The 22,923-nt window shown below is 30.7% G+C and overlaps 1 protein-coding gene across 1 annotated transcript in view; it reads left to right on the top strand.

Moving 5' to 3' along the window:
• Positions 1-22,923, top strand: part of LOC145314871 (putative receptor-type tyrosine-protein phosphatase mosPTP-1) — a 122,417-nt gene that overhangs the window by 62,546 nt on the left and 36,948 nt on the right. The window contains exons 14-17 of the mRNA XM_080154950.1: positions 12,068-12,222; positions 14,104-14,166; positions 19,370-19,519; positions 19,919-20,037. Coding sequence (XP_080011076.1) covers positions 12,068-12,222; positions 14,104-14,166; positions 19,370-19,519; positions 19,919-20,037 — 487 coding nt within the window. The remainder of the gene's footprint in view (positions 1-12,067; positions 12,223-14,103; positions 14,167-19,369; positions 19,520-19,918; positions 20,038-22,923) is intronic.

Below are 22,923 nucleotides of genomic sequence, written 5' to 3'. Positions count from 1 at the left end.
ATCCATATTTTACCCTGAATTAAACAATATTGCACCTATTGCTAGCAGTAAAACTACTCTATAATTAACATCTTTATCTCTAATATTGTCTACATCCATATTTCACCCTGAACTGAATAATATTGCACCTATTGCTAGAAGTAAAATTACTCTATAATTAACATCTTTATCTCTAATATTGTCTACATCCATATTTTACCCTGAATTAAACAATATTGCACCTATTGCTAGCAGTAAAATTACTCTATAATTAATATCTTTATCTCTAATATTGTCTGTCTCCATATTTCACCCTGAATTAAACAATATTGCACCTATTGCTAGCAGTAAAATTACTCTATAATTAACATCTTTATCTCTAATATTGTCTACATCCATATTTTACCCTGAATTAAACAAAATTGCACCTATTGCTAGCAGTAAAATTACTCTATAATTAATATCTTTATCTCTAATATTGTCTGTCTCCATATTTCACCCTGAATTAAACAATATTGCACCTATTGCTAGCAGTAAAATTACTCTATAATTAACATCTTTATCTCTAATATTGTCTACATCCATATTTTACCCTGAATTAAACAATATTGCACCTATTGCTAGCAGTAAAATTACTCTATAATTAATATCTTTATCTCTAATATTGTCTGTCTCCATATTTCACCCTGAATTAAACAATATTGCACCTATTGCTAGCAGTAAAATTACTCTATAATTAACATCTTTATCTCTAATATTGTCTACATCCATATTTCACCCTGAACTGAATAATATTGCACCTATTGCTAGAAGTAAAATTACTCTATGATTAATACCTTTATTCCTGATATTGTCTCTGTCTATATTTTACCCTGCATTGTAATAAATTTCACCTATTACTAGCTGTAATATTTCCTCTATGATTATTGTCTTTATACCTCATATGTCTATATTTTACCCTGCATTGAACTAAATTTCACCTATTGCTAGCAGTGTAGTTATTCTATGTTTCTAAATTATAAATAAGCTAGGTATAAAATTGTCCATATTTTACGCTGTATTAAACAATATTGTACCTGCTGCTGGTAGTTTAGATAATCAATAATTAATAGCTTTAAACCATCCCGGGATTGTTTAATGAACTCCTTAAAAATAGATCTTAATGTGCTAATTCTCAATAAAACATTTCTTAGTCGCTCATAGATTTTTTAAACATTTTAACTATATCCCACTTAGAATATGAATACTCGTGTATTAAACAATATTATTTGATTTGATTTAAGGAAAAAGAGTTTAAATTTTCTAAAATAAAAATATAATTCTAATCTAATTAATCTATCAAAAACGCCTCATCATTGTTTAATTTTCCCTATCCTTATTATAATGAGCAAAATCCATTATTTTAATATAGAAGTAAAATATAATTCTCCTATTCAGTACAATGTTTTTGGTTTAGGTCTTTTTAGGTTAGGTTTGTTAAAATTTATACAAAAGATTAGTAAGTCCCTTGATATGGGGTAATTTCTCCAATTTTATTTATTGCTTGGATATACTGTAAAAGTTTTCTTTTAAAAATGACTTATAGTCAAGAAAGTTTTGAGGATAATAATTAGAACAAAATGTTAGCAATTATATTATTAGCATTTAAATTTAATTTTGTGAGGGAATTCAGAAATCAGAAACCGTCATCAGTTTTAGTCTTTTAAGGCTTTTCAATCAGGGGTTATTAGCTTCCCACTTACAAAATTTGGGATGATGAGGTATAATCATATAATGTTGATAATGGGTTTTGAAAGGATTAGTGGATGAGTGGTGTTTGTTTTTCTACCCATACACACTTTTTTTGCTAACAATCAGGATTATAGGAATAATAGTCCAGTATGGATTCAAAACCGATCAATATCCAGTGGATTAGAACCAGTTTTAAATCCATATAGAAAAATTATGTATAGCATCGATTTACAGACATTTTTCCATGAATATTAAAATAAACAGGGATAAATTAATACTAGTTAGACCGAGTATTCGGCCCCATGGGCCTAACAAAATTGGTTGTAATCTTTAATTTTAATAACCACGGAAAGCTGTCTATAATTCGATGCGATAATAAATATTCTAGCCCAAACTTTTCTTGAAACTTGATTATTATTTCAAATTAGTGCATGATAATGAGTTGAATCTGTTAATTGGCTAAGGAATTTCCCTTAAGGAAATATAGCTGCAGTAGTTATCATTCATAGATATATCTTTAGTATGATCAAGACTCTAGCCCGGCACATTTCCGCAAACTTTTGTTCAAAATGATTTTATTTATCTTTACTTACATATCACTCTTACGATGCTGTGAGAATTGGTGCAAAAAATATGACGTAACAAAAAAAATTAGCCAATGAGAGGCCGTTATTGACCAATGGCGGCCACTACCATTGCCGCCATTGGTCAATAACGGCCTCTCATTGGCTAATTTTTTTTGTTACGTCATATTTTTTGCACCAATTCTCACAGCATCCACTCTTACTCCTGAAAAATACATTATATATATGCATATACTTTGTTTTTTGCTAACTTATTTATGGGAAAAGATAGCTAATATTTGTCAATGAATGATGGATTATAATTCTGAGAGTGAATGAATTCAGAGAGAGAGGGGGGGGGGTACAATGGGCTGTTTAATACACTAGTTTCCAAAGTTTTATGATAACGTTTTCTCATTCGTTGGCCTGAAAACTTTGAGGACTTCAGTGAATTTTGATTGGTTGATTTATTAAGTTGAATGTTCAAACGTTTCAACGCCTGATTTAAATCTAAAGAAAGGGTAACTTTGTGTATCATCATTGGGGGATGTACATCAATTTATCGGCCATTGTCTTTTCCCCTTAGATCCCTTGAATGAAAAGAAGGAAGATAAAATTCATTAAAACAAAACACTTTTAGCAATTTAAATATCAATGAAAATAAAATTGGTAATAATAGTCATGAAATTGCTTAAATATCTATTGCTTAGATATGACTTCATGATTTTATTTAATTTTATTCAATTAGAGATATGCTGTGCATAAAAATTGTGTCATATCAACCTAAGAATCACAAATGCAGGATGTCTAAAATATCATTGGATCTATAAAGGTTTGGGGTATCAAAATCTTTGATTTTGTATTCATTGAACTCTGAAATAAAGAAATAAATGAATAAATGTATCTATGTACATATTGTATTTAGTGTGAAAATAAATAAAATAATATATTTACGAATTCAACGAATGTAAAATTTTTAACCAGAATTGTCTAAATAATTCTTTAGTAGAAATTAATCTATTTGGAAGAGGAAAAATCACTTTTTTGGAGCTTAAAACATTATCGCATCGTATTATAAAAAGCTTTCCTTGGATAATAACATTAAAAATTATATGATTGAAACCAGTTTTGTTAGAACCGAGGAATTATAAATGATATGCATGATTTTTCCGTATGGCTGTGAACCGGTTCTAATCAAGTTGTTTTTACCTTTCCCTACATGGATTTAAAGGGAGGCTGTAGTTTCCTGAATGGATAGATCATGCAACTTATTAAAAAAATTTAAGGGGTGGGGTACGTGGGAAAATGGTAGGTTTTGCCCATTATTTTATATCTCTCCCATAGTATGAATGTTAATTTTTCCAATAAACACTATTATATTATCATAATATAGAGATAGCTTTGGGGTATTGACTTGGATTTACTTTGTACCTTGCTTTTGCCTTTTACAATTATATTTATTATTTTTTATTACTATTATTTTGTTCTTTTATTATTAGGCAAGACGTTTAGACACTCAACTTAATGTATCAACCTATCAAAATTATTAAAAGTCCCCAAAGTTGTTATGCCGACAAATAAGAAAACGTAATTAAAACTTTGGGGATTAGTTTAATGAACAGCCCATTGTACCTTTCCTTCCCGAAAGAACTATTGAACATTTTAGAGTAGCTCAATCGAAAACGGAATTATATCAATAATACAAAGTAGTACGATGTCTGTCTGTCTGTCTGTCCGTCCGTCCGTCCGTCTGAAGCTTAAGATCTTGGTAACCACTGAACCGATCGGATTCTACTCTTGAGGGTATATACCTATTGGTTCTGTGGTAGTTTTAAGCTATTTTCTTAGGGGGTGGGACACCCTTAACCCCTTAAAAATAAAAAAAATTACCCCCCCCCCCGATTTTTTTTTTTTTTTTTGATGAAGTATAATTAGGTATATAGTTTGAAGAAGATAAAGATCCTAATTTTTTTTTTTTGATGATGTAAAATTATAATATGATGAAGATGAAGATCCATCACATGTACTACATTTATTTTTTAATTACCTCTTGGGGCAAAGCCCCTAGAGGCTAGGGGAGAAGCCGCTAGTATTACATATTTTACTAATTCTATTTTTTACATAAGTCAAAAATTACTTCAGATTTCTAAAAAATCGTTACTTACTCAACCTATCCATTCAAAAACTTTTTTCATTCTTTTATAAAGATGTCAAAACATCCATTATGATCACTAGATCTTTTCATGAAAATACCCTTTTTCGAATTTCAATCTTCTGCTAACCTAAAAAGTTACTTTAGGGGCCTAGAAATATATGTACAAAATTTCAGCTCTCTATCTCTACTGGCGACCTTGCGCCAGGCATGTAAAATATCAACAGATAACGGTAGCACGGCGGTTTTAACAATATCTCAGTAATGTGCAGGTTTTCAGCTCTTCTGCATATTTCAATTTAAACACATAAGGCCAAAGATATTATATCCAAAAAATCTTTTGTCAAAGTCTACTCTAGACCTAGCGCCAGTCAGTTTTCTAAAATCATGCATTTTATACCTGTGAAAAATGAAATCGCCAGCGCTAGGTGTAAAGTAGACTTTGACAAAAGATTTTTGGGATATCATATCTTAGGCCTTATGTGTTTAAGTTGAAATATGCAGAACACCTAAATTCGCCTTCAAAGCCATTCTCTAAGCATTTAAATTTTTTTTGTTGAAATAACGGGATTTCAAAACTGCCTTTTGAAAAGGCCTAAAAAATATCTTTTTTTGTCCCTTTTTTCACTGTAAATAGTTACAACTTATTAAGATATTATTCTCAGTTAAAAAAAAATTGGCGCTTCCAGCACCAAAACCGGCAAAAACAGGCAGTTAAACTTCTGAACCCCTACTTAACCCCATGACAGACCCCCCCTCTATCTCGGCTCCTGTTACAGATAGAGATGTAAAACTTTTTTCTGGTTGTTCATGTGTATTTTTAGAGAATTACTTTTTCTAGTCATAGCGGTCAGACCGCTCCTTATCCGCTTTTTAGCGGCCAGCCGCTAAATATTAAAACAGCTGTAGAGCGGCCAATTTTAAAGCTAAGAAAACCAAATTTTATGACAAACTATTATTTTTTATAATAAAAAAATACCTTTTCTGACCATCGCCGAAAAACGACAAATAATGGAAACCGCCAATTTTGGAGGTAAAACGGCGGTTGGCGGCGCTAAATAATATTTTTATCTGTTTATAGTTACAACTTATTAAGATATTATTCTCAGTTAAAAAAAATTGGCGCTTCCAGCACCCAAACCGGCAAAAACTGGCAGTTAAACTTCTGTATCCCTACTTAACCCCATAACAGACTCCCCTCTATCTCGGCTCCTGTTACAGATAGAGACGTAACACTTTTTTCTGTTGGTTCAGGTGTATTTTTAGAGAAAATTACTTTTTCTAGTCATAGTGGTCAGACTGCTCCTTATTCGCTTTTTAGCAGCCAGCCGCTAAATATTAAAAAAGCTGTAGAGCGGCCAATTTTAAAGCTAAGAAAACCAAATTTTATGACAAGCAATTATTTTTCATAACAAAAAAAATGCTTTTTCTGACCATCGCCAAAAAACGACAAATAACAGAAATAATTAATATTTTTATCTGTTTATGATCACAATAAAAGACTACATACAAAAATTGGCGATGGTCAGAAAAAGCATTTTTTTTTGTTAAGAAAAATAATTGCTCGTCATAAAATTTGGTTTTCCTAGCTTTAAAATTGGCCGCTCTACAGCTTTTTTAACATTTAGCGGCTGGCTGCTAAAAAGCGGATAAGGATAAGTCATAGTGGTCAGACTGCTCCTTATCCGCTTTTTAGCAGCCAGCTGCTAAATATTAAAAAAGCTGTAGAGCGGCCAATTTTAAAGCTAGGAAAACCAAATTTTATGACGAGCAATTATTTTTCATAACAAAAAAAATGCTTTTTCTGACCATCGCCAAAAAACGACAAATAACAGAAACAATTAATATTTCTATCTGTTTATGATCACAATAAAAGACTACATACAAAAATTGGCGATGGTCAGAAAAAGCATTTTTTTTTGTTATGAAAAATAATTGCTTGTCATAAAATTTGGTTTTCCTAGCTTTAAAATTGGCCGCTCTACAGCTTTTTTAATATTTAGCGGCTGGCTGCTAAAAAGCGGATAAGGAGCAGTCTGACCGCTATGACTAGAAAAAGTATATTTCTCTAAAAATACACATGAACCAACAGAAAAAAGTTTTACGTCTCTATCTGTAACAGGAGCCGAGATAGAGGGGGGTCTGTTATGGGGTTAAGTAGGGATACAGAAGTTTAACTGCCTGTTTTTGCCGGTTTAGGTGCTGGAAGTGCCAATTCTTTTTTAACTGAGAATAATATCTTAATAAGTTGTAACTATAAACAGATAAAAATATTATTTAGCGCCGCCAACCACCGTTTTACTGCCAAAATTGGCGGTTTCCGTTATTTGTCAATTTTCGGCAATGGTCAGAAAAGGTATTTTTTTATCATAAAAAATAATAGTTTGTCATAAAATTTGGTTTTCTTAGCTTTAAAATTGGCCGCTCTACAGCTGTTTTAATATTTAGCGGCTGGCCGCTAAAAAGCGAATAAGGAGCGGTCTGACCACTATGACTAAAAAAAGTAATTCTCTAAAAATACACATGAACAACCAGAAAAAAGTTTTACGTCTCTATCTGTAACAGGAGCCGAGATAGAGGGGGGGTCTGTCAGGGGGTTAAGTAGGGGTTCAGAAGTTTAACTGCCTGTTTTTGCCAGTTTGGGTGCTGGAAGCGCCAATTTTTTTTACCTGAGAATAATATCTTAATAAGTTGTAACTTTATACAGTGAAAAAAGGGACAAAAAAAGATATTTTTTAGGCCTTTTCAAAAGGCAGTTTTGAAATCCCGTTATTTCAAAAAAAAAATTAAAATGCTTAGAAAATGGCTTGGAAGGTGAATTTAGGTGTTCTGCATATTTCAACTTAAACACATAAGGCCTAAGATATGATATCCCAAAAATCTTTTGTCAAAGTCTACTCTACACCTAGCGCTGGCGATTTCATTTTTCACAGGTATAAAATGCATGATTTTAGAAAACTGACTGGCGCTAGGTCTAGAGTAGACTTTGACAAAAGATTTTTTGGATATAATATCTTTGGCCTTATGTGTTTAAATTGAAATATGCAGAAGAGCTGAAAACCTGCACATTACTGAGATATTGTTAAAACCGCCGTGCTACCGTTATCTGTTGATATTTTACATGCCTGGCGCTAGGTCGCCAGTAGAGATAGAGAGCTGAAATTTTGTACATATATTTCTAGGCCCCTAAAGTAACTTTTTAGGTTAGCAGAAGATTGAAATTCGAAAAAGGGTATTTTCATGAAAAGATCTAAGATCACATTAACGTACCTTTGCTATAATAAAAAGTAAAGAAATAGTCACAGAGTGTAATGAATGAATCAAAAAGAAGATTCAATAATAGTTATTTATCGCATCGTATTATGGACAGCTTTCCGTGGATATCATAAAGAAAAAAAATATTATTAAAACCAGTTTTGTTAGCCCCAAAGGCCCAAGTCCCATGCTAAATGCCCCCCCCCCCCTGGAGGTCTCTAGGGACTTAAAGTAATAAAGGCTAAAATCACCCCCAAACTATTTTATTTCAGTTTTTTAAAAAAGATTTAATGTGGGGGAATTTTTTTTGAGAGGGGAGTGGTAACCTCCCTCAAAATAGCTATAGAACTCCGCAGGGCCTATTAGAAGCTTTACTGTAAAGGAGAACCATATCAATTCAGCGGTTACCTAGATACTTCGCTACAGACAAAAAAAGCTTACTACTTTATATAATAGGATGTAAGATATTCACAATCTGGCTATGGTAGCACCTGATTAAGTGGGGAAGTTTTAGATTCATATTAATAAATAAAATATCTTCTTGCCTTTCCTTACTAAGGAACATAAATTTCAGCACAGTGCACGTCATTCACAACATTGTAACAATATATATGGATCTTTTAGTTGGGGACCTCATACCTTTTTCAACAAAATTTACATTTGCTAAAATTTTAGTTAAGTATCTTCTCTACATATCAACCTATATCGGCTTGTTTCATGGTTCATAAATCCAGAAAAAGATGAAATAGCATTAGTTAAAGTTAAACTGCACGGATTTAATTAAAGCAAAATTTTTTACCTTGATTCTCATTATAAATTTACTAGAGTGAAAATTATGTCTTTTTATTCATAGCATTTGTTTAAAATATATTTCGGTGAGCATAGCATCCTCTTCAGTCTATTGCAGTTTAGCTATATCATTTCTCATTTTGATTCTTTCTCATACCAACTGCTCACAAAGGCTAAATTATTGTTGTATAATTTTTGTTAATTTTTATAGAAAAAAATTTTACATATAGCTTCGAAACCGAAAATAACGGTTCGCAGTCGCAGCTAAAAATCATTTATAGCATCGTATTACAGACAATTTTCCCCTCGAGGCTAACAAAACTGGTTTTAATCTTATAATTCTTTGTTTTAATATCCGCGGAAAGTAGTCTCTTATTCGTTGCGATAACTAAATGATTAAAGATATCATATACAAAACTAAGCAAAACCCATAACTCCAAGAATATAACAGTTTTATATCAAATAGTTTTTCCGATAAATTTCACTTTTAATCTTTTCTTATAGCTTTTATGCCTACACGTTGCTGCTTGTCTGCACAATTTAATTCAATATTCAAACTTAGTTTCTCGTATTCATTTGAATCCGGTGGATAGGAACCGGTTCTCATGAATACGAAAAAACTATGTCTAGCATCGTATTATATCCAGTTTTCTACGAATATAGAAATGTACAATCATAAGATTAAAACTAGTTTTTTTAGTTGGTGCCTTCGGCACCACGGGGCTAAAAAAACTAGTTTTAATCTTATAATTGTACATTCTATATCCGCGGAAAGCCGTTTATAATACGATACGAGAAATAACTATTCTTTGGTTTAGTTGGTTTAAATTGCTGGATTAAATCTCTATGTTTTATCATTTGAATGACAAATATTAATTTATAGCATCATATTATAGACAGTTATCCGCGTATATTAAAATGAAAGATAATAAGATTAAACCAGCTTTGTTAAATAATTTTATTATCTTTACTTTATTATTTGTACAATTGTCTGCAAGTAAGATGTTATACATGATTTTTCAGTATAACCGGTTTAATTCTGCGAAGCAATGTTGGAAAAGATCTTACCAAAATTTTTTAAAAATGTATTTGAAAAGTAGAAAAAAAGACTTAAATATCCCCTTATGAAGAAAAAAATATAAAAAAAAAATGACTGGTCTGTAATATTCATATTTGAATTTTGACAAAATCTAGACAATTTTTCTATAACAATAGTTTGAATGGGAAGAAAAATATAAAATAGTAAAAACTTAGTTTTTAAAAAGTTTCCTCCAGAGAGAAGAGAAGACAGGATGATTTTCAGAGAGAGGGAGGAATAACATTCAAAAGTAATTTTTGAATAAATAAAGTATATTCTGTATTATTTATAATTATAAAATTTTTTTATGCTATGTCCGTAAAATATATTTAACGGATATAATAGTTTCTACATTTTGTAAAAATAAAGTTAATGATGTACACCCCTTCTGTAGATGAAAATTATTGGTAAAAATATTTAGACACTGCTAGTTTACACAATCCAATCATTATTGATAAAAACCTCTAAAGTTTGTAATCCAACAAATGAGAAAACGTGTTTACAAAACGTTGGAGACCAGTATAATTTACAGTCCAATGTACCCTCCCTTCCTGGTAGAAAATTTGAATCTTTCCAATATTTCCAAAACAAAGGTAATTCTTGTGATTGAAAAGTTCCATGATCTTTTTAACTGATAAGTCGCATTTTTTTTTGCTTTGTTTATTAATGGGTAATATGTTCTCTTTTTTTTCTTGATGTTTGTCTCTCCCTGAAGACATCTGAGTCTGACTTTGTCCTGGACAATAGGACTTTAGGCTGGTACAATTCACTATTTTTTTATTTTTTCATTTTAATGATATAATTTTTTACGTCTTTCTCCCTATCTATAATACAAAGTAGAACGATGTCTGTCTGTCCGTCTGTCCGTCTGAAGCTTAAGATCTCAGTAACCACTGAACCGATTGGGCTCTGGGAATATACCTACTGGTCCTGTGATGGTTTTAAGCTATTTTCTTGGGGGGTGGGACACCCCAAACCCCCCCAAAAAATGAAAAATACCCCCCCCCCAAAAAAAAATGTTTTTTACTTTTTCTGTTTAAATCTAAAATACGAAAAATTAGGTTGATCAAACCTCTTGGGGCAAAGCCCCTAGAGGCTAGGGGCGAAGCCGCTAGTGGGAAGAATAAATAGAAGAACAAATATAAAAGTATCGGGATGTCTTTATTTTGTCAGTGTGTCTGCCTGTCTCAAGTTTAAAATATCACTCACCGCTGGACAGAAATTGTTAAGTTTACAGTAGAGTTTCTTTTAGGTCCAGGGGTGGTTTATAAATATGTTGAGGGAGGGTACCTCCACTGTCCCATGATATATCGCCCCTAGAAAAAATAACCCACCCCTCCCAAAAAAAGAGAAATAAATTGAAATTGATCTAGGGGCGTAGCCCCCTTTTTTATATAAACTAGTTGAAATATAAGTTACTAGCGGCTGCGCCCCTAGCCTCTAGGGGCTTTGCCCCAAGAGGTAATTTTAAAAAATAAGTATTTCTGGTGCTGCCATTTATTTTTTTTGTTTTTAGGGGGGTTTTGGGTGTCCTAACCCCCAAGAAAAAAGCCTAAAACCACCAAAGGAACAGTAGGTATATTCCCTGAAGAGTAGAATCCAATCGGTTTAGTGGTTACTGAGATCTTAAGGGACAGACAGATGGACAGACAGACGGACAGAAAGACATCATTCTACTTTGTATTATAGATGATAGAAAGTCTTTTTTGGGTACAGACTAATATGAATATAATCATTATGCAGTTTTCCAAATGGAGAAATAATAATCTTTTCCTTTTTGCATTTGTAGTCTTTCAGTCTTTTCTAGTATTTTTTTGGGGTAGCATAACTTTTCTATAAGCTGGTCTTTCCTGTATGTTGCTATTTAAATATCGAAATAAAGGTATACTCCATGATTTAAAAGTAAATAAATGATAGAATAATGTTCAGGGTATAAGGGAAAAAGTACAAAGATAGGCTAATCTTTATAAAGATAAGCTTACCTATAATAGATTAGTAACCCTATTTTAAAATAGATATAAATGTCGCTCTCTAGGAACATAATTATCCTTCTCTTTTTCTTTATTTTTATTTTTTGGTCCATTTGAGCTGCACTATAAGTGTTTACAATTTATGTTGAACATGAATATTATCCTTTTTTTAAATTTTTATACATGCAAACATTGAATAGTAATGATATATGTACCCAGATTTTTAGGCTTTTTGTGTGTGCTTTGAAACTACGTAGAGGCATTTGAGCTCAGAAATCTAAAGGGGTAAGGCAATAGTCGATTGACTGACGTAATCCACATTGGTAATACACAAAATTATTAACCTTCTGTATATTGTATTTAGTGGTTGAAACGTTTGGATACCCAACTTAATAAACAAACCAATCAAAATTAAATAGAAGTCCCAAAGGTTGTTAAGCCAAAGAATAAGAAAGTGTTATTTTAAAACTTTGAGGACTAGCGTAATTTTAGCTACTTTTATTTGGATTTGTAAAAAATCTTTGTGTAAATATTAATATCAATGTTTTAGGTGAATCAAGTGAGCAGATAGCAGTACGTACAGACCTGGTAGGCCCTGGAATTCCAGTTGTCCAGAATTTAACCTGTCTCAACAACAATTCCATATTCCTGGAGTGGACGAGCACCGAAGATTTTGTTGTGGAAAAATATTCAGTCTATTTCAAGGTATTTTCTTTTTGAAACTCAAAGGTTGTTTTACAAAGCTCAAACTTTATAAGATTTTCAACTATTAAAATATTTTATTTACTATAGGTTTAACAGGCTGGGAGATCTTAAGTAACACAAGAACAATTCTAAATATTATACTTTCAAATAACCAGATTATTATTTTGTTGAACAAACGCTATTTTGGTAGCTGTGTTTAGTACCCTAGGAAAATGGGGATAGATGTCACAGCTTTTGGCCTACCTATTCTATTTGCATAATAGTAGAGGGAAAGAGAAAGGGAATTTGTAAAGAAACTCACTAAAAAAGAGATTGGGTATATGGTATTTCCTGACGTCAATAGAATAGGTAGGCCAAAAACAGTGACATCTACACCATTTTGCTAGGGCACTATAGACAGCACCTATTCTGCCCAAAAATAAGGAAGTCTAACAAAATCGATTATGTTAAAACAAAAAATTGAGAGAAAAAGTAGAAAAGTAGAAAGAGAGAGAGAGAGAAAAGAGATATTGAGAAAAAGAAATATAACTGATGACGAACAGACAGACATACTGGTTTACTTATTAAGTATCATCGTCGCAGCTAAAGACTCTTTTATCTTATAAAATCTTGAGAGGTTTTGTGATTTATTTTATTGAAAGGTACATTTTTTACATTTTACAAAGTGCAATTATAATAGTTTCTTTTCATATATTTTAGCATAATTAACTATAAAAGAAACATTTTTAATCAGCAGATTATAAAACATAATTCTTACTTTTATACGTCTAATTAGGTGAATTTATATAGAAAGGGTAAATTCTTTTTCTCATTCTTTACCAGTTACATAATTATCTAATTAAAAGATTTATAAAATTTATTTTGAATGAAATTCTACAAAAACAGAAATTTTAGAAAATTTCTAGTTATTACAAGAAATGTTAATATTATCAAATTTTCAAAATACTTTGATAAAATTAAGATTTGCTTAATAATATATAAAGTTTTCCAGTATGGCTCCGAATCCAGTTAATTTCCGCTGGATTTAAAATGTTTCTCAAAATTCATGAATCGTATCGTATTATAGAGAATTTTGGACAAAAAAGAAATAAAAATTGTAATTTTCAATTTTATGTAGTTAAAATCGTTTTCATGTATTTATGAAGTAGTCTATTTGTAACTGTTTATAAGTGAACTATTGAAAAATTTGAGATCAAACTTTAAATAATTTATTATCGATTATAATATCCACTGGATTAGAACCAGATCTCAGCTGTACTGAAAAATTCCTGTAAAACATTGTATAACAGACAATTTAACACGAATATTAAAAAAAATTATACAAGAAATTAATATCAGTTTTGTTAGCACGGGCCTTCAGTCTGTGGGGTCTAACAAAACTGGTTTAATCTTAAATTTTTTTCTTTTAATATCAACTGAAAGCTGTCTATAATACGATGTGAAAAACAGCAAATCTTATATTTTACAGTGGGTGAAAAATGAAATTTAATGTTTAACAGTTAGGGAGTTGAATCCATTTTTATAGAAGCAGAAATATAATCTATGATTATGGTTTGGACCCTCTAAAACTGTAATCTACCTTTCTACTTTCCCCTCTCTTGGTGAAGATATCTTCAACGCCGATACGATTTTTGAAATGTAAGATTCTACTTTCCCTTCTCTTGGTGAAGATATCTTCAACGCCGATATAATTTTTGAAATGTAAGATTCCACTTTCCCCTCTCTTGGTGAAGATATCTTCACCAAGAGAGGGGAAAGTGGAAGGGTAGATTACAGTTTTAGAGGGTCTAAACCATAATCATAGATTATATTTCTGCTTCTATAAAAATGGATTCAACTCCCTAACTGTTTAAGTTGAGGTAACCAGTTGTTATTGTTTAGGAGGACAAAGAGACAATGTACGATGAAGTTTCCGTGGTAAATGGAACCAACAAACATTACAAGGTTGGTCAACACATTTCAGGAATACAGGCAACGCAAAATTTGGGGAAAAAACACTGGGAAAAAAGGAACTTATATACTCTGTTTTCACGGTTACGTTTTATTGCTATAAATCTCTTAATATCAACTTGCATTATTTGTATTATTCTAAATTTACTACTTTCATGTAACTCCCTCCCAATAATGAAATTCAAAATTTTATGTTGTACTTATCTACTATAGATAGACATCTTTTATTTACAATGATACTAACTTTATGGTTTTACATCTTAGAGCTAAGGTTTATCAAAGTTTTAACTGTATTTTATATTTTAAAATATTCATTTCATTTATTATAAGTTCCTTTATTCCTGAAATACATTAAAATATATACTCATCATCACTTACACTCTAGAGTAGGATATTCCAAAATAAAACTCTTTTGTCATAGTAAATTTATTTTAAGTAGGCATACAGGGATACACAATGGAATATAAAATGATTCGAAATTCTACCGTATTAAGCTGGATAATTTTCTTGGAAACATTTATTAAACTGCTATATGTTTCTTAAATCTAGCAATGTCTTTTTAAAATCATTTTCTAAATAGATTCACATATTTTAAGTTTATAAGTTCATATAAGTTTCTAACAATCATTTTCAAAAATTCATAATTTTTTTAATTATATAACACATAATAACTGCTTTATAGGTTACAGAAATCAAATAATCATTGTATAATGGTTTAACCTCGAAATTATCTTGTTTATAAATTTAATTTAATTTTGATAAACCCTAATCAAACAAGAAAACAAACAACCATATTATATCAATATACAAATATATATATTTGTTTACTCTAAACTGTTTTACTTTTAGTCAACACTTTAGCTTTTAAGTTGTTTATTGCGGGAAAAATTATAAAAAGCTCCATTTGGATAAAGTAGAATAGACAACAATAAATCAAAGTTTTTATTCCCACCTACCCAAATCTCCTAACCTTCTCCTGTCAGATAGTTGGGAGGATGAAAAATTACATCTTTGTTGATGATATAATCCTTCTCTGTTTTTCTTCATGTCGTTCGCATAATGTTTCAACTATAAAAAGCTTTTCAGCTTTTCTTGGGTAAATTATATCGTGTAAAAATTAATTTCACCAATAGAAATCCTCCTAAAAAAATACAAACCCCCACTTTAAAAAAAACTAAAATTGGAAGTGCAAAGAGTCAACTACCCCCTTAAAGAAGCATAGCTGCTAGTTGTACACAATGATTTGAATGGTGATGAGAAATATATAAAGTATTCTCCTAGTTAAAAGTCCATATTTATTGATTGGGGTATTCATAACCACCTTTTTTGTAATGAATTAATATTCAAAACTTAAGATAAAAAATAAATCATTGACCCCAAGGCCGATATTTATCATAAAGACATGAAATATTTACATATAAAAACTGATACTATTTGAATTTTATGTTTTTTCCTCTCCATTTTATCCCCGCAAGAGTGGATAGAAAATCCGCCAAAATATTAACTCTCCGGGATATCTGTGAATAAAATATATTCATCCTCTCAACTAAAAAAGTCCACATCTGATGCATAGACTGACTAGTTGGTCTGAATATAAATGAAAATGCCTGTTCAATGAGAGTTATTGATTCGGGTAGACTTTTAAATATAGTATCCAAAAGACGATTGGATTCAAAAGTAAAAAGGTTTTACCAAAATTTTCATCAGTCACTTTAAATTTATATATTCTCCTTCCAGAGGTGGATTCTTTAAAAAAATTGCCCCACTTATCGCTTAGTGGGGCAAAATTGTTTTCGTGAAAAATCCACTAAAATCACATTAAAAATCTACAAAAATTAAACTAAATCATAGAAGGGTTATTAACATAAAATTTCATTTAATTTTTGTAGATTTTTTATGTGATTTTGGAGGATTTTTCACAAAAACAATTTTGCCCCACTAAGCAATTAGTGGGGCAAATTTTTTTAAGAATCCACCTCAGTACTATAGAATTTTTTCCATATGTTTTCATAATTTTTTTTCTCTCTCCATGTTTCGAAGTCTCTAGAAGCACTTTAAAATAAGGGAGGAGGGCATCAATCCATTTATTGTGCAAAGTTTTTTTATTTTTATTTAACAACCCTAATTGAAAATGTTTTGCTCAATATTCCGTAGTTTTCTTATCCATACATTATTACCCAATATCACAATATTCAGATGTTATCAGGGATACAGTTTTCTTATCCACACATTATTATCCAATATCACAATATTCAGATGTTATCAGAGATACAGGGATATAGTTTTCTTATCCATACATTATTATCCAATATCACAATATTCAGATGTTATCAGGGATACAGAGATATAGTTTTCTTATCCACACATTATTATCCAATATCACAATATTCAGATGTTATCAGGGATACAGAGATATAGTTTTCTTATCCACACATTATTATCCAATATCACAATATTCAGATGTTATCAGGGATACAGGGATATAGTTTTCTTATCCACACATTATTATCCAATATCACAATATTCAGATGTTATCAGAGATACAGGGATATAGTTTTCTTATCCATACATTATTATCTAATATCACAATATTCAGATGTTATCAGGGATACAGAGATATAGTTTTCTTATCCATACATTATTATCCAATATCACAATATTCAGATGTTATCAGGGATACAGGGATATAGTTTTCTTATCCATACATTATTATCCAATATCACAATATTCAGATGTTATCAGGGATACAGGGATATAGTTTTCTTATCCATACATTATTATCCAATATCACAATATTCAGATCTTATCAGAGATACAGGGATATAGTTTTCTTATCCATACATTATTATCTAATATCACAATATTCAGATGTTATCAGGGATACAGAGATATAGTTTTCTTATCCATACATTATTATCCAATATCACAATATTCAGATGTTATCAGGGATACAGGGATATAGTTTTCTTATCCATACATTATTATCCAATATCACAATATTCAGATCTTATCAGGGATAAAGGGATATAGTTTTCTTATCCATACATTATTATCTAATATCACAATATTCAGATGTTATCAGGGATACAGAGATATAGTTTTCTTATCCATACATTATTATCCAATATCACAATATTCAGATCTTATCAGGGATACAGAGATATAGTTTTCTTATCCATACATTATTATCCAATATCACAATATTCAGATCTTATCAGGGATAATAGAACATAGTTTTAAAAGTTTAAGGAATATTGATACAAAATTCAAATAAATAATACACAAATAACCCGACCAAAAATTTTAAAAAATTAAATTAATGAACTAAAAGTAGATAATAGTAAAGCTTTAAGTAAAACTTATATCTATTGAGTTCAATTTTCATCACCATTTTCATATCTCTAAAATCTTGATGTAAAACATTTTATGTGGCACTTTTAGGCTTTACGCGCACCTATCTCACAAATGGTAAGCAAAGGAAGAGTGTTTCTAGACATTTCTAGGCATGCTTTAATTACATTTTATCTAAAAGTATATTTTAATATATTCACTATTTGCCTATCCCTTTATCCCTGGTTTGTGAGCATCATATTTTGAAAACATTTTCTCTACCAAGGTCATATGCAAGTATTCTCTTTCTCTTTTATTCAAGGATAGTATAATTAATGGTTTAGAAATAAATTATTGCCAAAAACAGACTGTTTTTACACAGATTCCATGGATAAGTTATTGCAATTTAATTGCAGTTTTATTGATCGAAATAGGACCTAGAAACAATTTAATTTGAAATATTTGAGTTTTATATTTTTGCTTTTTAACCTATGTTGAATGTTTTAATAATTGTACAAAGAAAAATATGTTTTAACGTGATTCTTTTTATGGTGTTAAATTTATTCTTATTTCTTTTGTATGATTCTCTTTTTCTACAGACTTTTCTGTTTGTGAAGATGAATATCAACAAAGATTTGAGGATAAGTCAATTGAAAATTAATTGTGCCACGTTTATGGTAAAACTTTTGTTGGTATAAATTTAATTTCATACTTTATTTATTATATTAATTTGTTGCTAAAGATCTGATTTGTCTGATATTTGCCTCGACATATATGTCCAGCATCAGAACTAAGAGCAAAAAGTTATATCTTTATCAATTTTCTGTATGATCCTAAAAAAATGTTCTTTTTTAATGCTGGTCTATACTCTTTCTTACTTACTCAAATTACCCATATGCATGCTTTTGTTTATTTTAAAGTTCTCCTTTTTCTTATAACCATTTATACGACAGGTATTAAAATAAAAATATGATCCGAAGTTTAATAATTTTACTTAAATTGACCGATCTCTTTAACCCTGAGTTAGAGATATAGAGTGAACAAATGTAAATGAACAAATAATCCAAAATTTAAATAAGATGTCATTTTCAGAATTCTGTGTGTTTAATGAATACACAACTACAAAATATGATATCATGAATACACAGTATCTATCCATCTTTTAGTATGTATGATCTGTAGTTTTGATTTTAATATCGAATTCATTTATTTTTTTATATTAATATTGTTACCTATAGATATTTATTCTACCCAGCAATTGTAATAAATACCCAGAGATCTAAAAGGATATAACATTGTCCGAATTAGTAGTTGAAACATTCAATAAAAGTCCCGAAAGTTGTTAAGCCAACGAGTAAGAAAACTTTATTATAAAACTTTGGGGACTAGTGTAATAAACAGCCCAATGTCCCCTCCCTCCCTGATTAATACCTGTAATTAAAGATTCAGAATAGACAAGAATTAGAATAGTTATTCGCATCGTATTATAGAGAGCTTTCCGCGGATACAGAATGTACAATTATAAGATTAAAACCAGTTTTTTAGCACCTCGGGGCTAAAAAACTGGTTTTAATCTTATGATTGTTCATTTTTATATTCGTAGAAAGCTGGATATAATACGATGCTAGACATAGTTTTTTCGTATGGATGAGAACCGGTTCTTATCCACCGGATTCGAATGAATACGAGAAATAAATATCTCGTTCTAGAAAGTTTTAGCTTTCCAAGATGTTTAAAGTGTTATCCATATTATGATTACGAGATCTCTACAATACTGCGGTTTCCGGTATACACCTTTTATATTTTCCTCCAATGTTTACCACGAATGAAACAATTTTACTTCCCTGTTAATTTTTTATTATTTCAGGTTATACTTGAGAACTTGACGGAGGATGCTACATACTGGCTGAAACTGCGAGGCTTTGCCAGGTCTTCCATCGACAATAGCTCCGTATTTCCTGGAGAGTGGAGTGAGGCCAGACAGTTGGTCATGAGAGGTGGCTGCCAGATTGCTCAGGTAAAATCAACGTTTTCAGAAATACTTACTTTGTGTTGATACTGGGTAGCTCAGCAGGGTTAGGGCACCGCAGGCGTAACCCTGCAGGGTTATGGACAAAAATAATTGCAATTTATCTTTAAAATATGTGGTGTTTTCTGTGCTCTAGCTGGAACTTTGAGGGAAAGCATCAGATTAAGTTTTTACTTTATGATGTTTTATAAAAGATTTGTCTGTAGCTTTAAAGAATGCTTACATTGCAATTCGTGACCCCCTTGCAATAAAAATATCAATACAATTTGTAGGGTTTAGTTTTGCAGGTTCTTTCGATGTGTGAATTCGGCTGTTTGACCCTTTAAGTTATTGGCTTGCAATATCTCTGAAATTATTTATTCAAGTTTTTAAAATTCCTTATCTTAGGCGTACACAGTAATTCATTCTCAGCACCTGGCACTCAATCTTAATGCGGGAGTGATAGCTGGTCTTGGAGTCACTATTCTTCTGGTGGCTGTGGCCCTACTATCCCTAGCCATTTGGAGGTGAGCTAGTATGTTAAAGTTTCAGGGTCTGTAATCAGTATGTCCGTGAACACAGCAATAGTGTCTGCATGATTATGACGTAACAAAAAAATTTGCCAATGAGAGGCCTTTATTGACTTATGGTAAAACTTTTAGTGGCCTCTCATTGGCTAATTTTTTTTGTTACGTCATAATGAGTCAGACACTATTACTGTGTTCTATGTCCGTCAGTATTTCAGAATATGTTTGTATATGTATATTTTCAAATATAATGTATAAGTTGCTTACTATGAGTATGAAATAGCTATCTGAAAAAATGCAGAGATCTAAAGGGTTAAGACAATGGTTGATAAATTTATTTACATCCCCAATGATGATACACAAAATTGCCCCTTCTATAATTTCAATTAATGGTCAAAATGTCAACTTAATAAACCAATCTATTAAAATTTGAATAAAAGTCCCCAAACTTATTCAGTTGACGAATAAGAAAACGTTATTAAATATAAAACTTGGGGACTAGTGTAATAATCAGTTCAATGTCCCATCATTCCATGTCAAAGTCAAATTAAAGCCACGATAATCTGCAGGTTATGTGATGTTTTAGGAAACCATCGAGTAAATAAAGTTTTCATTTCAAATGTTTTGATGAGTTTCACATTGCTAAAAAGGATTAATATTCGCCAGACTTAATATTTAATCTGTTTTTGCTAAAATTTTAATCTGGTAAAATTTGTACAATGTACATTACTTTAATAAAGCAGGCAAAATGTAAGAAAATATATGTTATATTAGGTACAAAATTAAATATAAATTATGCAATCTTTTAATATTCTTCCCATTCAACGAGTAAAGCCTTTTGTGTCGTCATAACATATTTCATTATAGAAAAAGAAAAAAAGGATATTAATGCCGAAAAAAATTTGACATTATTTTTTTATTACAAAATTAAATTTGCCTTGGTAAATAATTACGTTTTATTTAATTAAATTTGTCAACAAAAACGTTCCGGTTAATAAACGTAAGTGACTTTTACAGTAAGTTTGATGTATGGACTAGCTCTAGTAAAATAGATGCTTTGTGTCTAATAAACAGAAGATTAGTTATAAGGTTTTTTAATATACTAGTCATGCCTTGCTTTCTTTCGCTTTCATGCAAGATAAGAATTCATATTCCTGTTCTAAAACAGAAGAAATGAAACAATTACTTACCTGAATAATTAAATAAAACCATTCTTTCACAAAATTTTGTAATTTCATCGACTCAGGTTCATAAAGTTTAGAGAGCTATTATAAGATTAAAAGATTTAGTAATTTTATTTTCGAGTTTTGTTCAGCTTGTACTATTTAAGAATGGCTGTGTTGAAATTCAAATTATGGTCTAAGGGTAGATTTTTACTTTTAAGTAGATCCATAAATGGTTAAAATCAAAATGCACAAACCAATTAGATGTACATGTATTATAATATGTTGATACTCTACATATCTCTGAAATAAATATTGTATACTAGATAATGTTAATAATAATTATATTAAAGTTATAGTTACTACTATAACTCATGCATCAATGAGTACATTTACTAAAAGAGCTCAATGCCCACACATAAACACACACATACACACAAAAATGTACAGGTAAGGGATGTAAATAAAACTTTTTTGGGTATAAAAACAGTTATGTAGGAAAAAAGGCTAAATATAAATTTTAAAAAGAAGTTTAAATTTTTTTTGTATGTTTTCAATATCTGAGTTGAAAATATCTGAGGGAGTAAGGAGACATTGGACTGTAAATAATAATAGTCCTCAACGTTTTATAAACAGTAAACACGTCTTCTAATTCCTCGGCTGAAAAAGCATAAGAGATTTGTATCAATCTGGATTGGGTTATACAACCAGAGGTGTCTAAACTTTTCCAATGATTTAAATCTGCAGAATGGGTAACCTTATTCATTATAATTGGAGTTGTACTTCCATTTATCCTCAATTATCGTATCTCTGAATATCACTGCATATTAGGGCGGGTTCATATCGGAATTAGACAAAGAGGGGATATGCAACAGATAAAATTAACCTTAAAAATATTTCTGACCGAAAAAGAATTTTAAAAGAACACAGTAATAGTGTCTGACTGATTATGACGTAACAAAAAAAATTAGCCAATGAGAGGCCACTATAAATTTTACCATTGGTCAATAACGGCCTCTCATTGGCTAATTTTTTTTTTGTTACGTCATAATCAGTCAGACACTATTACTGTGTTCTTTTAAAAAATTGAGTTTTATAACGCGACCACTAAAAAATATATTTCATTACTTATTAATATGCAAAGACGACATTCAAAATTTTTTTTGAATCAGAACTATGGCTTCATGGTGCTCCCTGGAAAGGCCTTGAGGAGCTGAATCAGGAACATTTGTCCGTTTCAAAATATCTCGTTCTTAGCCTTAGAAATTACTAAAAAACCACAATTTTTTAAGGTTTATTGAGAATTGTCTAATTTGTAGAGGTTTTTAGATTTTCTCAGGCTAGGAACGAGATTTTTTGAAACGGTCAAAAGTTCCTGATTCTACTCCTCAATGCCTTTCCTGGGAGCACCATGAAGCCATAGTTCTGATTCAAAAAAAATTTGACTCCCATTTACAAATAGGTATACAATTGAATGTCTGGTCGTCAGCGGTTTTAAGACTTAGGATAAATTTTAAATCATCCAGATGTGTATTATACTCATACAAATCATTTGCAGATCCCCGCTTTGGCCTCAGAAAAAAATGTCCAAAATCGACCCACCCTACTGCATATAGCTAAAAAATAAATATTATTTTTTTATTGTATTCCCTGTAGACATAACCATACAGGAAAAAGATAAAATCTGATCAGGAAACAAGAAAAGAGAAAAGTAACAGGAATG

This window comes from Acartia tonsa, chromosome 3, assembly GCF_053477335.1.
Source record: "Acartia tonsa isolate MP-2025a chromosome 3, ASM5347733v1, whole genome shotgun sequence".
Lineage (NCBI taxonomy): Eukaryota > Metazoa > Arthropoda > Copepoda > Calanoida > Acartiidae > Acartia > Acartia tonsa.
This window is presented reverse-complemented; position numbering and strand designations above follow the sequence as displayed.